This window comes from Nannospalax galili, unplaced genomic scaffold, assembly GCF_000622305.1.
Source record: "Nannospalax galili isolate Female #2095 unplaced genomic scaffold, S.galili_v1.0 scaffold34, whole genome shotgun sequence".
Lineage (NCBI taxonomy): Eukaryota > Metazoa > Chordata > Mammalia > Rodentia > Spalacidae > Nannospalax > Nannospalax galili.
Window position 1 is genome coordinate 9,945,337 of NW_008338996.1, and position 15,861 is coordinate 9,961,197.

Consider the following 15,861-nt stretch of genomic DNA (forward strand, 5'->3'; position numbering starts at 1 on the left):
AGTAATTAAAAATGTTTAAGTTTATGAAGGTTGGGCATAGCTGCACAAGCCTTTAGTCTCAGCACTTAAGCAGAAGCAGGCAGATCTCAGTGAGTTTGAGGCCAGCCTGGTCTACATAGCAAGTCTCAGGCCAGCCAGGGCTACATAGTCAGACCTTATCTCAAAAAACAAAGTTTAAGTTAAGTGTCTTTAATGTAGATATTTAATGTAGATGTTCATGTTAAATATACGTATATACATGCAATAGAATATTATTCAGCTTTTGAGCTGGAGACATGGCTTAGAAGTTAAGAGCACTGACTACTCTTGCAGAGGACCCAGGTTTGAGATCTGACACCTTCCTCTAACCTCCACAGGCATTGCACAACATGAATGCACTTACACACATGCAAGCAATACACTCATACACATAAAATAAAAATAAAAAGAATATTATTCAGCTTTTAAAAAATAATGAAATTCTGACACATGATGTGTGTATGTGAGAGAGAGAGAGAGAAAGAGAGAGAGAGAACCCAGAAAACACTATACTAAATTAAACAAGCCAGACACAAAAGGACAGCTCTTATGTGATTCTACTCATAGAAAATATGTAGAATCAGCAAATTTAAAGAGACAGAAAGCAGAATAATGATTACCAGGAATCAGGAGTACCAGGGGGATACTCATGCAGTTTCTACTTGAAAGGCTGAAAAGGATTCTGAAGAAAAGTTGTACAGCACTGTGAATGTACTTAATGCCAGTGAAGCATACGCTCACTTAAAATTATTCAAACTGTAATTTTGTTATGTATAGTTACAATTTTAAAAACTGTTCTGTTTTTATATCATTTATTTACTTTTAAAACACCTTAAATTTGAGCCGGGGTGTGGTGGTGTACACCTTTAGCCCAGCATTCCAGAGGCAGAGGCAGGCGGAGCTCTGTGAGTTCAAGGCCAGCCTGGTCTACATAGCGAGTTCCAGGCCAGCTGGGGCTACAAAGAGACCCTGTCTCAAAAATCCAAAAAAAAATTCTCAAATTTATGAATCAAAGTAACATGGATGTGTATTATACAAAAAAGTTCCAGGGGCTGGAGAGGTGACTTAGTGGCTAAGAGCACTGGCTGCTCTTATGGAGGACCCAGGTTCAGTTCAACACATGGTAGCTAATAACAACAGGTAACCCCAGTTCCAGGGGCTCCAACACCCTCTTCTGGCCTCCATGGGCACTGCAGGTACTGGTGTACTTACATGCATGCAGACAAAACACTCATACATATAAAAAATAAAATAATTTTTTTAAAGATCCAAGTCATGGGCTGGAGAGTTGACCCAGTGGTTAAGAGCACTAACTGCTATTACAGAGGACCCCAGTTCAGTTCCTAGCACCCACATGGCATCTGACAACCATTCATAACTCCAGTTCCAAGGGATCCAACACCCTCTTCTGACCTCCATAGGCATTTTATGGTGTACTTACACCATGGGTGTACTTACATGCATGCAGGCAATACATTCATACATAAAATAGAATAAAAATAATTGCCAGGTGTGGTGGTGCACAACTTTTGTCCCAGGACTCAGGAGGCAGAGGTAGGCAGATCTCTGTGAGTTCAAGTCCAGCCTGGTAAATAAATTAAATTAATAAAATATTTTTTTAATTGAAAGATCCAACTCAGCCTGATTTATGAAGTCCTATGTGATAGAGTTCCCAATTTCTACTGAATTTTCTATGGCTCAGCCTCGCCTCTGCTCCCACTTCATTCCTGTTCCATTTCCCAGCACCTGAAGAATGCTCTTGTACCTCCAGGCCTTTGCATGTGCTACTCGTAGTGGAGAATTTTCTTCCAACAAACTTCCCACATGCAAACCTTTCCCTAGGCTGCTCAAATTCCGGGGCTAGGAACCAATGCTACTCGTGCAGAGGACAGGGCACTGGGTTAGACAACCTTTTTTATGCTTCCATACCCCCAGCTAGGAGACCTCCTGAGACACCACACACTAGAGAGCCCTGCCCACTGACGTCTTTGCCTCCGTAGCTAGGCTGAAAGCCTCTTGAGCACAAAGACCATCTTGTTGCATGAGATAAATAAACTCTGCTGTAATCCCAGCACCCAGCCTGGTGACCCCACTAGGATATATTTGTGAATTGCCTAAGTGGATAAACAATGTCATGACTTTTGCTTTCAAAGGGTCTAAAGTCTAGGACCTTAGCATAAAAAATAGCCCTAAACATGGCAGAACAATCAGTGCTGGGGACATTTGAAGAACCAACAGCCCAGGGAGTGCCAAGTGGTAAAACTGCACCTTGAAGAGGAGACCATGTCCCCTGGTCAACACATTCCTGAGTTCCCGAGCTATGCCACACACTGCTGAGGGCACAGGAAGGAGACAGAGCAGAAGCTAAATCTACATGGTTCCTGCTCTCAGAACTGACATCAATGCGGGAGGCTGTGAACTGAAGTTTGCCATGCAAAAGCCACTCCAACATTAAAGCTTCTATAAGGCTGAGTGGCTTATTAGAATTTTTGTGATTGTTGAGGGCTGGGATGTTAGCAAGTCCAGAGCCAAATTCTCTTTGGGCAATCTTTTGTTCCCTTAATAGCCATTTGTCATCCACTTCTGTGTCTGACCCTTGCGACCATCAGGTGAAACCTTCTAAAATGTATTAACAGATCACTAGCTTTCATCAACCCCAAAGTTAAGTAAGAATGTCACCAGAAAGCACCTGAGACCTATGCAAAGCTTTCCCTGCTTTGCTGTAACCTGCCTACCAGACACTCTCACCAATGTCCTTGAAAAACACCTTGATTTATGACTTTCATTCTGTAACTTCAACTTCTTCATGAAACCATTTCCATATTGGAACATGTTATTTGGGGCAACCTAAATCTGTGTTTTTGAGCCATGGTCACTCCCTGTTGACTCAAGAATGAACTCTCGTTTCCTTTGAAGTAGAGCTGTGTTTTGTGGTGACAGGGCAAACACTTCAGCAAAAGGCTTCTCAGATGGGGATGCAAAACAAAAGAGGCAAAGTTAAACGGTGGCAAAGGTGTATGCTGGGAAATTTTAAATAGGGCAGTCAAGAAAGCCGCTATGAAGAAGCAATTCTTAAGTTCAAACTTGAATGACAAGAAGGAATCAGCCCCAGGAGGATCTAAGGCAGTTTTCTACAACGGACAATTTTACCCCCAAGAGACATTTGGCAATGTCTGTTTGGGGTTGTTACAACAGCAGGTGAGGTAGGACTTGTCATAATTAGCTTTACCTATCAACTTGACACAGAGTCATCTGGGAAGAAGGATCCTCAAACGAAGGATTTCCTTCCTCAGATTGGCCTGTGGCCATGTCTGTGAAGCATCTTCTTAATGACTAACTGATGGAGGAGGGCCCAGCCAAAGTGGGCAGTGTCATTCATAGACAGGTGGGCCTGGACTGTACAAGAACGGTAGCTGAGCAAGCCAGAGGAAGCCAGCCAGTAAGCAGCAATCCTCCCTGGTCTCTGCTTCAAGCTCCTGCCTTGAGTTCCTGCCCTGGCTACCCTCAGTGAGCAACTGTAACCTGTAAGCCAAATAAACCCTTTCCTCCACAAGCTGTTTTGGTCAGAGTGTTTTATCACAGCAAACTAGACAAAACTAAAAAAGCAAACTAGAACAGTATTGGGATGCAGTGAGCAGAGACCAGGAAGGAAGTTCAGTTTCCAATGACACACACAACTGTCTGACACAAAGTGTCAGTAGTGCTGGGTTGCAAAACTCTAAAGAAATAACTGTTCCACTTAAAGCAAACTGAAGGTGCATGAACTGGAGGTGAGAAGTATAGGGTATGTGAGGAACAGAAAGAACAGTGTGGCTGGAACCTAAGAAACACAAGAGGAAGTTCATCAGGAAGGCAGGATCCTCCATGGCAGTACAAGCCATACTAGGGGACTTAATGAGGAATCAGAGGAGAAGGAAGGGAGCGTTTAAGGTTGGAGAAGGTACATGTACAAAGTTTGGCTCAGAGGGAAAGTTGGCATCAGAGAGAAAGGACTCTGAGTAGAAACAAGCCCAGTAACACAGAGACTGTACAAGTCTAGAATGGACACATTTGAATCTACTCTCTAGTAAATGAAAGGGTGGGGTGGGGAAAGACATGTGCAAAGCTCTATTTCTGGATGCTTAATCTGTTGGTCAAAATGTAAAGCTGTTTCGAGGGGGGAGAGGCAGGAGAGCACTTCAAAAGCCCACATTCAAGGTAATGAGGAACTAGTCTAGGGTAGAGGCCAAGGCAAGAAACAAGAACGTGGATGGAAAGGGGGTGGAGACCAGTAGCTGACCATAAGGCAGCTCTGTCACAGCACACTCACACCTGGGCCAGGCAAGAGCCCAAGTGCGTTCCCTGCCTATGCGCAGAGGTGAAGCAGGTCCTGGCTGGAGGTTCCTAGGCTTTTCCCAGGGTTCTGGTCCTAGAGAAGCAGAAAATAATCTGAGTCTTTCCTGCATTAGCTTTAGCCTAAGAACAAGCAGTAGACTGCTGACATGGACTAGGAAAGGAAATCACCACAGGGGCACTAGTACTTGGACTCCAGGTAGGCTCTTCCTTGTAAATCTAAGTCTTCACAGACACTTGTCCCTTAGTTTCATGTACCAGCCAAACTGAGTGCCTGGATTTTTCAAGAGATTAAATAAACAACAAAGCCACTGTTTCGGCCTCCAGGAGCTCACAAGTAGTTTCATATCCAACCCAGAAAGATAAGAAAGACAGTAGTTTTCTGATGCCCTTCAAAAGCTGACAGAGCAGCCCTAAGATGGCTAAACCCCCCACCCCCTAAAATTCATTTGTTGAGTTCCTAACCCCGGTACTTCAAAATGTGACTATATTTGGAGATAGTCTTTTAAAAGATAATTAAGGTAAAATGAGGTCATATAGGTGGGCCCTAATCCAACATGACTGATGTGTAGTAAAATGAGATTAGAATGAAGACACACAAAGAGCAAGGCCATATGAAGACAGAGGGAAACGATACTATCTCCAAGCCCAGGCAAGGGGCAGAAAATCACCTGATACCTTGACCTCAAATGTCTAGCCTCCAGAACTCTGGGACAGTGATTCCCACTCTAAGCCACCCAGGCTATGATTCTGTATAACAGCAGTCACAGCAAAGCAGCACAGTCCCAAATTACCCACCTCCTAGAACACAACACAGTGTTTCCTTCTGGTTTCACTATGTGTTCACTATTGACCTTTGGCTATTCTGTTTCGCTTTGTTTTTGCCAATGTTGGAGATCAAACCCAAGGTCTCATACATGCTGAGCAAAGGGTCCTAACCACAGTTCTACATCCCCAACCCCTGATATTTTCTTTTAAATCTCACTTTCTCTGAGACAACTGCATGGATAAGAGAAATCAAAGTCTGAAGTTTTGAGACAGTCCTCTAAGGAAAGAGTCCGTAATAATTTACCTGCCTTGACATCTGGACTCAAGTTTGGACAATAAAGAACGCTCCTTAGGGAAAGTGTATTCCGATGACTGTGGATAAGTAACTCTCTTCTTGGCCCACAAGCAGGTATCACTGATGTTTACAATGGTGAGTGTCGGAAGTTTATCTAAGGAAGCAGACCAGAATAAATCATGCAGCCCCCTGCCTGGAGCCAAACAGAAACAGTTTAAGCATTTCCTGAGGAAGAAGATAGAGGCAAGGTAATACACCTTCAGCATCCTTACCTTCAGCATCCTGAGGAGTTTTGACTGACGGGTCCAGGATCCGAGGATGGCCCCTCTCAATCCTGCGGAGAGCTGCCCAGCACTGCGGATGCTGACAAGCAACAGAGTTGCAGGTAGTTTCATCCCACTGGCTCTCATTTGGCAAATTCATAACTATAAGTGATTAAGACAAAAGTCAAACCTGTAGTGTTTTTGCCTTCTGGAGAAGCAACAACCACATAATGAGGGATTATTATTACAATTATGATACATTAGCCAGCCATGCAGTCCACATCTTAATTTGGAATGAAATCACACACTATTTCTAGTGAAGCCATATAGGAAAATGGTGGTCATGGACAAGTTAAGGACTGAGTAAAGGCGAGAGTGAAGACAGCATGATGTCACATAGCAAGTTTGGGAGACAGTCTTCAGAAGGTCTCCTAACTGGCCATTTAAGAGCTGAGGGCCTTCAGACCTGACCACCCTGAGCCTCAGTTTCTTCATCTGTAAAATGACAAGCATGTTTTAGTCACCTCAAGAATTAGTTTATACACATTTTGAAAAGTTGGGCAAGGTCAGGCATGGTAGTATATGTCTTTAATCCCAGCACTTGGGTAACAGGCACAGGCAGATATCTGTGAGATCAAGGCCAGGTCTACATAGTAAGTTTCAATCCAGCTGGGGCTACAGGGAGACCCTCTCTCTCAAAAAAAAAAAGACAGACAAACAAAAAAAGTTTCAACCAGTAAAGTCACAACAGAAATGTCTTAGCTGGCTCAAACCTTTAGAAGGCAAGCTTCATTTTTCAAAATACTATAATCACCACAAAATACCCACCACCCATAAATGAGTTTGCTCAAACTGCAAATCAGATGACTTACTGACGCTTCAGAGGCTATTTATTGGCTTGTGTGGCCTTAGCCAAATGAATTCACCCTGTTTATCCCATTTCCTCATAAAAAGAGAATGGGGTTATATATAAGATTGTAGGAGCACTAAATAAGATACATAGTTTTATGTGTGACATATAACAGGTGCTCAATAAATATTATCAGGTTAGGGAGATGGCTCAGTGGGTAAAGCAATCAGTAGCTAAAGCGTGAAGACCTGAGTTTGAATGCCCAGAACCCATATAAATTCAGGCATGCACACAAGTAATCCTGTGCTCCCATTGGAAGATGGAATTCAGACAGGAGAACCCCTTCTAGTTCATGGGCCAATTAGCCTGGCTTATGAAGTTCTGAACAACAAAAAAGAGATCCTTCCTGTCTCACACAGGTGGAAGGCAAGGACCAACACCCAGAGTGGCTTGTGACCTTCATACCTGCACCATGACACATGCACACTCACAGTCACACAGGTACACACATCATACACACAAAAAAGAAATAAAACTATATTAAAAATAAATATCATTGCCGGGCGTGGTGGCGCACGCCTTTAATCCCCTCAGAGAGGGAGGCAGAGGCAGGTGGATCTCTGTGAGTTCAAGGCGGGCCTGGTCTACATAGTGAGTTCCAGGACAGCTGGGGCTACAGGGAGACCCTGCCTCAAAAAAGACCAAAAATAAATAGATAAATATCATCCCCTCTTAAGAGATGTTACACAATGATTACCACTATCATACCTATTAACTTTTTTTTTGAGACAGGTCTCCACGATGTAGCCCTGGCTGGCCTGGAACTTGCTATGTAGACCAGGCTGGCCTCAAAATCACAGAGATCGCCTGCCCCCTAAGTGCTAGGATTAAAGATGTGCACTAGCTCACTCATCCCCCTATTAAGTTTTTTAAACAATTTTCAGTTACTTTTTTTGTTCTGTTTTGTGGGCATCCGTGCCACAGTGTATGTGTGGAGGTCAGAGGACAACTTATGTGAAGGGGTTCTTTTCTTCCACCGTGTGGGTTCCAGAGACTGAACTCAGGTCCTTAGACTTGGCAGAGAGCACTTTTACTCACTGAGCCATTTCACCCGCTCCCTTATCAAAACTTTTAAAAATTTATCTTTATGTGCATGTATATACGTGCACCCATTTTGTGCAATGCCCACAAAGGTCAGAAGAGGGTGTCAGATCCCCTGGAACTGGAGTTACTGACCGTTGTTAACTGCCATGTAGGTGTTGGAAACTGAACCCCCGTCCTCTGTAAGAGCAGCCAAAGCTCTTAACCACTAAGTCTCTCTCCAGCCTCCAATTTTTGAAGGGCACTGTCCATGTCTTCTTTTGTTCAATACATTTACTGACTACCAAATGTTTGTGAGGTCTTGTGTGGGGACATGGAGAACACTGCACAAACTGTTCTAAACAACTTATAATTCAAATCAGTGATAGGAAACTATTGGCCTGCACCTGGCCTATGACTTATTTAGATTGGACGGCATATTGAGCCAGTATCTTAAAACGAAATGGTCCATAATGTCCAGACTTTTGGCTTCTCCCTGAGATCAAAATGTCTGACAACACTGGGCCTAGTTCCAGCTAAATAGCTAGCGGCTGGAGCCGAACAGTTTATGACGTCTTTAAACTAGGCCTGTTCTAAGTGCAGAGTTCTTCCACCAGACCAGACCCACAATCTCTAATTGAAACAGTTTCAACACCATCCATCATCCTATCTGCTCTGTTGTTTTTCTCCTAGTAGGGAAATTTTTCTTTGTAATCATGTCTCCATCGAAAGCAGGAAAACAAGTCTTGGACCAACATGTTTCAAGAACGAATGAATAAATAAATAAACGCTCAGCATTAATTCTCAGTAGAAGTATTTCTCGATACTTAAGGTGAAAATAATACAACTTCAAACACCACTGGAAAATCGGGTAATGCTTTTGATTGGGAATATATACGGTTAATAAATGAATTTTAAAAAGAAATACAACTTTCACGAGGGATGTTGAGTAGGAATATGAGGTTGCATTATTCTTACAATCAGATGCTTCCCTCCCTTTCAGTACCGGCCCAGCCCAAACTGAGCTCCGAGATCTCATCTAGCGTGTCTTAAGATCAGCATTAGCGCTGTGCTGGCAAAATAGTTCGCATTAAAAAAAAAAAAAAAAGTTTTCGCTAACACTTATCCTTAGTACGCTTACTGCAAAGTTGTGAGGGGAATGAGATTAAGGGATGGACATCTGCAGTAGAATTGAAAAAAACGCCACTGAGCTCCACTCCAAAAAAGGAAAAAGAAACGGAGGACTCGCGCTTCAAAGGGCTCCATTCCACCGCTTCGAAGCAGATTCCAAACGCTAGAGTACGAAAAGCGGGAACGACAATGCAACACAATGCCCCGCTGCAGAGGGCGCTAGACTTCATGGCCCCGCCCACCTCGACTGAAGCCCCGCCCACCGTGTCTAGAAGGGTCCCGCCCAGTCCACTCAGTCCACGCCTTCACCTCCCCCGCTAGCTACCGGGTCGCTCCGCTCCGTTGCCTAGCAGCTGCGCAGGGCACGACGGGAAATGGATGGCGACCTCAATGAGCCAAACTTAATTTGGTGCGAAAACTCCGTAGTAAAAAGCCTGGACAAAAATGTCAGGGGTACCGTAGAGGCGGACGGAAGCCCCAGTGGGTCAAAACCACTGCGCCTTGTAAAGCTCGAGGACACCGACTAAAGGTGCTAAAGGCGGAGGCGGGGCTGGGATCATAGGGAGGTTGTGGCGCACGAGGCACTGTAGGACACTAGGTAACGTGGGGTGGGACGGAAGCCTCGGAGGGTCAGACCGTAGCGACGCGGGAAGTCCGGACGCTGTAGCTATCTATAGAGGAGGCCTGAAGCGGAGGAGGTTCGGGCCCCAGCGGAGGCGATGGCGGAGAGGCCCGAGGACCTAAATCTGCCCAATGCCGTCATTACCAGGATCATCAAGGAGGCGGTGAGCTGCTCGGGCTGGTGAATGGGTCGAGGGCGGACAAGCGGGAAAGAAGGAAGCAGGACCGGCCTGTATGTTCACCTCCGCTCTCCCCTCAGCTCCCGGACGGTGTCAACATCTCCAAGGAGGCCCGGAGCGCCATCTCCCGCGCTGCCAGCGTCTTCGTGCTGTATGCCACATCCTGGTGAGCCGGGCAGGAGCGGGAGGGAGGCGCTGGGAGACCCCCGGCCCCGAATTCGTGGCCTGGAACTACACACCCCAATAACCGTGTCCTGCTCCAGTCCAGAGCGACTCACAGCCCCCCTCCAGTTCTTCAAAGTTCTGAAGCAGGTTAAACAAGGTTGCCTCGGCCCTTTGTGCAGAGAAGGCACGGACTGAGCCGTGTCTCACCAAAACCCATGCATCTAAGATGAAAGTGGACTGTCCCCGCCTACCCCTGGGTGCTCCTTTCCCATTCACTCCGACAGGTCCTGAAGGGCTTTGCTGTTTCTTCTTACAGTGCTAACAACTTCGCGATGAAAGGGAAGCGCAAGACACTCAATGCCAGCGATGTGCTTTCGGCCATGGAAGAGATGGAGTTCCAGCGGTTCATTACCCCCTTGAAAGAAGCTCTGGAAGGTATCCATCTGCCCTTCTGATTCCTCAACCATGTGAAAGATATTCATCTTGCATGCCCTGATCACTTACTTGATCATGAGGTTTTCAGAATGGGTGCCTTTAACTGGGCGTGGTGGCAGCACACCTTTAATCCTAGCACTCCGAGGGCAGAGGCAGGCAGATCTCCGAGTTCGGGGCCAGCCTGTTCTACATAGTGAATTCCAGGCCAGTTGGGGGGGGCGGGGGGGGGCGGAGTGAATGCCATTAGGTCCCAGTACTCCTGGTCTTGATTCCATCCTGTGTACCCAGTACTACTGTCTCAGATCTGTTGGTGGTGTGGGCCTGTTAGTTCTCCCCTGTGCCCCACTCAGCCTTTCTATTTAAACAATGGCATCTGCTGCAGCAGTGTCTGTTCCTGCCTCCTGATCGCCTGCTCGGTTACAGCCTACAGGAGGGAACAGAAAGGCAAAAAAGAAGCCTCTGAGCAAAAGAAGAAAGACAAAGACAAGAAACCAGATTCAGAAGAGCCAGACAAGAGCAGGGGTGAAGACAACGATGATGAGGACGACAGACTGGAAGAGGAAGAACAGAATGAGGAGGAGGAAGTAGACAACTGATGCTTTATGGGACGCTTTTCCCTGTGAGGCAGAGTGGTCTTGGGCATAGGTGCCTGAGATCAAAATAAAAACTGACTCTAATTATCAAACCAGCTCTTGGCAGACTCAGAGCATCTGAGTAGCAGAATCCTGTTTTGCTTAATCAGTCTGAAGGTTATGACCTTTTAGTATGGGGGACTCTGAATGACTGATAGTCATTATTGCTTGTTTACTTTGGTATGTGGCTAGCTAGTTTTTGATCCCCTATCTCCCTGCCCTTTCACAAAAGGAATAATAACTTCCATGTTGCCTGCTGTGTTCCAGATCACAGAGGCATTAAAGGCTCAGGAAAAAAAAAAAAAATGGGGCTTTGATCATGGTCACCCTGTTTGATTGTACAGTATTTAGCAATAGGTATTAATGGTCAGAATGGTTTAGCTTTTGGAAACTAGTAAAAAGCTGTGGGAGAATAATGAAATCTCTTCACTTGACAGTAGCATTACTTGTTTGGTTGGGTTGTTTCGGTTTTTTTTTCCTAGACCCATCGGCTTGCCACCCTTCTTCATAGTCTGTAGACACTGCTGGGGTGACTGCTCCTAGTAGATGTGCTCTTAAATTCTCAGTGTAGATCAGAATAGGTCAAGAAAGTGTGCCAGTGTCTTAAAAACAGGTGGCATAAAGTTAAATGTACCTCACTGCCTGCCACTGTCTGATTCAGTGTCACCTTCTGGAAGGTTTAAAATCCCAGGCTTTTCCTTAGAGTCCATCTCCCAGACTTATGACTGCTGCTGTAATTCATGACAAGGTTCAGACTTTATTTCCTCTAAGCACAACTCTTGTCTGTTCATCTCTCTTCCTGTCTCTCTCCAGCCTCCTCCTTGCTTCCTGTTCCCACTGTCTCTGTTACTTCATCTGCCAGTCCAGGAACTTGGATCATCTATATGATATCCCAAGCACAGCTTCCTGGGATTCTTTAGTTCTAATCGAGTGTCTTTTAAAAATAATTGTGAAACACCTGAACCTTAAAGGAAATCTAATGGTGCTTAGGACTCCAGCAACACCACCACCACTTTCACTGCTTCTAAAATATCTGTTGGCCTTAGGTTTTCTCCCTGTTTAGTGCTCCAAGCACTTTTTTGTCCCAGTTGAGCACTTGAGGTTGACAGGTAGTATAATATAGTTGGACCCTGTTAACTAGTTGAATGAATACAGTGACAAGTTTGTTGATAAACAACTTAAGACTGTTGAGAAGATTTTAATGCTTTATACAAATAAAGAACATTCTTGTTTAAAGTGATGACTCATACAGTATGCTTTTGGAAAGGACCCCACTGATCACGCCCCGTATGATATTTGGGGTATGGACTGGGCCAGACGGTCATCATGGAATCCTATATCACCTTGACTTACCAGCAGGTGTTGCCCACTTCACAGCCAATACTCTTCACCACCTTCAGCACTTGGTGACTCTCCTGGTTACCCTGTGTATCTCACTAGCTCCCATTTATTAAGCCCTTCCTGTGTCCAACATTGTTCTAAGTGCTTTCAAGTATTAACTCTTAAACCCTATGAAACAGTATTGCTTTTCCTTCCATAGTTGCTTTTAAGTCTATGTCAAATAGATAAGACCTCACGAAGAACCCCAGTGTGTACCTGACAGTGGCTTTTTCTTTCACAGCCAAAACATCCTTTTTGTTTTGTTTTATTTGAGGCAGGGTCACTCTGTAATCCCAGCAGGACTGAAATTCGATATGTACACCCAGGCTGGCCTCAGTCTCACAGAGATCTGCCTGCCTCAGCCTCCTGAGTGCTGTGATTAAGTGTGTGCCTTGCCGGGCATGGTGGTGCTCGCCTTTAATCCCAGCACTTGGGAGGCAGAGGCAGGCAGATCTTTTTGAGTTCGAGGCCAGCCTGTCTACATAGTGAGTTCCAGGAAAGCTGGGACTACAGGGAGACCCTGTCTCAAAAAGATCAAAAAGAAAAAAAACAAAAAAAGGGTAATTGTAAAAAAAAAAGTAAGCATATTTAATAGTTGTCAATTCCAGGTTCACAATTATATGGTAACTTTTATCTTCTAATTAACTCTGTCTCAAAAAGACCAAAAAGAAAAAGTGTGTATCCCAAATCCTTACAAGTGAGTGCATATCCTGATGTAACTGCAGGAACCAGGAAAGTGGAAGGAAATCAGGGAGGTAAAGGGAAAGAAGGAACCCGAGAGAGAAGACTAGTAGGAGGCATGCATTACTAAGGGAGAAATGTGTAATAAAGGGGGGAGAGGGGGACCATTCAAAAAACTATGGGAATAAAGGGGAAGAAAGCTCAAAAGAGGTGGGACCATAGCAGACAGAAATTATCAAGGGAGAAATGGGGACACTTTAAATGGGAAGGGTGGGGAAGGAGGATAAGATGGAGCAAAAGAGGAGACATAAATAGTGCCTAGCTAGTATAAAAAACCAGAGGGAATTATATTAGTCCAAAACCTATTGAAAAATTACACATACAATATCCCTACATGAGTCCATGAGTCTAGCTGAAGACCACATGACAAGAAAGTGCCAGGCAGGAGAAACCTTCCTTTGAGTTGTTGGCCAGGGTAGTCCAAGAGACTCCCAAAGTTACACAGGCTGTTGCCACAGTCCTTGATTGCCTCCCAGAACTTGATGTAAGACTCTATTGCTGAAGACAGGACATCCTTTGGACAAAGGGTTTGGAGCAATGGAGCTGAAACTAACCTGGAAGCCACCTCCCCTGAAGGCCAGCTCTCATAGCTTTGGAAAGCACTGGGCAAGCTGCTAAGGGAGAACATCAATCCATGGTCCAACCCCAGCTTCAAGGCCTAAAAATCGCATCAATGACTAGCACAGCAAACAACATTGGTGCAGTACTGACACTTTTATCTTGGGGGTAATCAACAGCTACCTAATTGGACTTAAAGCCCATTCAATAGGAGGAAGCTCATGTCTGGTACTGTAAATCTAGCCAAATACACATAGCTGAAGAGGTCATAGATCTTAGAGAAAGCCTAAGGCTCTCATATCCCTAGATAAATGTAATTTCTTACTATGTGTAAAATATGAATCCTTAGATTTATAGACAAGTATCCCAGTCATCACCCATCAAAGTGGCTTTTTTTTCAACAGAGATTATTACAGAGTTATACCACAGGTCACACACAGATTGTCTGTGAATTGCCCAAGCCTAAGTGGCACATCTAGGATGCAACCTCTACACCTAAGACTCATGGAACATAGAAACAAGGGATAAAGAGAACACTAACACATCTTTCAATTCTCATCACTGAAGCTCCCTCATCCAACAGAGCACCAGGAACACAAAAGGCCACAAATGGCCAAAATGCAGAGAATAAGAGTTGGCAGAGTGTGGGTCCTTGGACAGGTCTCCTATATTGAGGTCCACCCACCCAGAGCTCAGAGACCACTGTGAAAGAGGGGGTGCGGAAAGATTGTAAGAGCCAGGGAGGAGGTTCATGACCATATAGAGATAATCCTACAGGAGCCTGGGACCCTTCTCATACAAACCTACAGCGATGGTGCCAGCATACACAAGACCTATGCAAACTTAGGCAGACAAAAACCAAGCACAGAACTGTGCAAATGAATAGCAAGTCCCAATTTTAGTCAAAAAATTATTGGCAGCTGTTTACTGCTGGGTGAGGAAGAGCTGATCTTGAAGAGAAATCCTAGATAGGCTGACTAAACCCCTGTGGATGAACTTGCACTGGGGGACATCTCAGGACACTAACTACATAATGGGTCTTAACACAAATTACAGAATGTATGAACTTCAGTGGGGGGGGGCGCTAAGAGAGGTGCCAAAGGGGAAGGGAGAAGGGGGTATAAAGATGATTTTATGTATGAAATACACAAAAATTCTATTAAAAATTATTTTTTTTAAAAAGCGTGTGCCACCGCACCCAGCTGAAACATCCTTTTTTAAAAAATATTTTTATGCGTATGAGTGTATTTCCTACATGTGTGTAAATGTACCCGTGTTGTGCAATTCCTTCGGAGGTCAGAAGGCATCGGATCCCCTGGAACTGGAGTTACAGGTGGTTGTTAGCTGCCATGTGGGTGCTGGGAATCAAACCCAGGTCCTCTGCAAGAGCAGTCAATGCTCTTAACCTCTGATCTATCTCTCCAGCCCAGAAACATCCTTTCTTAACCCCATGAGCACCATGCTGAGCCAAGCCTTCAAGTTCCATCTGAGCTCCTGAAACTTCCTTTGAGCTCAGTTTCCGGCCTCATCTTGGTTTCCATGGTACACTACTTGCCAAATTGATCTTCCTGGAACATGATTTTGCATCCTATGAAATCAAATCCATAGTTAAACCTCTTTTTCAAGGGCTGTGTGAGAAAGGCTCACCATACCATGTAATCTGTTACTCTCCAACATAAAGCTATTTGTGCCTCAGTCAAGAATGGATAGCACTCAGTGACAGAGGACCCGCCTAGCATATCCAAGGCCCAGAACCAACAACAAAAATAAATGGATCCAAAAGAACTCTTTTCATATATCCTTAGTTCATCCGGCCCTATCCCTTAAAGAACTTTTTAACTTTTTAAGAAAAACCTTTTCTGGGAATGGAGACTGATTTAAAACTAAAGAATTCAACAATTGGAAAGAGTCTTTGGGGTCATCCATCAGTTTTTCCCACTATACCTGTATCATCCCATTGTGGCATCTGTTTTTGAAGGTTCTCCAGTAGATTGTTTCTCATCTCTCTTATTTTTAAAATTTTTTATTTATTATTTTTATTTTATGTGTATAAGTCCACCCATGTCCTGGAATGCCCGAGGAGGTCAGAAGAGGACATGGGATCCCCTGGAACTGTAGTTACAGACAGTTATTAGCCACCATGTGGGTCCTGGGAATCGAACCCAGGTCCTCTGCAAGAGCAGCCAGTGCTCTCAACCACTAAGCCATCTCTCCAGCCCCAGTTTCTCATCTCTGTAAACAGTGCCCTCCATGCCCAGAGATTGTAACCTGGATCTGGGGAGCAGAAGGATTCTTTTCATAACCCATTCAAGACTACTTCTGCACCTTAGCCCCCTATTTTTAACTAGTGGGAAGAGAGGGCTCTTTAAAAATGACTTCAGATCTTAGCACAAGTTTATGAATACTGAGATCA

General features: G+C 44.6%; 2 protein-coding genes across 4 annotated transcripts in view; one reads left to right on the top strand and one right to left on the bottom strand.

Moving 5' to 3' along the window:
- Positions 1 to 5,836, bottom strand: part of CUNH9orf43 (chromosome unknown C9orf43 homolog) — a 23,524-nt gene extending 17,688 nt beyond the window's left edge. For all 3 annotated transcript variants that reach the window (XM_029563753.1, XM_029563752.1, XM_029563751.1), the window contains exons 1-2: positions 5,686 to 5,836; positions 5,423 to 5,567 (exon numbers count right to left, since the gene is read on the bottom strand). In XM_029563753.1, coding sequence (XP_029419613.1) covers positions 5,423 to 5,567; positions 5,686 to 5,836 — 296 coding nt within the window. The remainder of the gene's footprint in view (positions 1 to 5,422; positions 5,568 to 5,685) is intronic.
- Positions 5,837 to 9,094: 3,258 nt separating this feature from the next.
- Positions 9,095 to 11,134, top strand: Pole3 (DNA polymerase epsilon 3, accessory subunit). The gene is made up of 4 exons (XM_008833509.3): positions 9,095 to 9,522; positions 9,618 to 9,703; positions 10,019 to 10,137; positions 10,561 to 11,134. Exons 1-4 carry the CDS (start codon positions 9,457 to 9,459, stop codon positions 10,731 to 10,733), a joined length of 444 nt encoding a protein of 147 aa, XP_008831731.1. The 5' UTR covers positions 9,095 to 9,456; the 3' UTR covers positions 10,734 to 11,134.
- Positions 11,135 to 15,861: the final 4,727 nt, after the last annotated feature.

Coding starts and splice junctions, on each gene's coding strand:
- Pole3 (XM_008833509.3), top strand. CDS start 9,457: ATGGCGGAGAGGCCCGAGGACCTAAATCTGCCCAATGCCGTCATTACC. Junction 9,523..9,617: donor CCAGGATCATCAAGGAGGCG/GTGAGCTGCTCG, acceptor CTCTCCCCTCAG/CTCCCGGACGGTGTCAACAT. Junction 10,138..10,560: donor CTTGAAAGAAGCTCTGGAAG/GTATCCATCTGC, acceptor GCTCGGTTACAG/CCTACAGGAGGGAACAGAAA.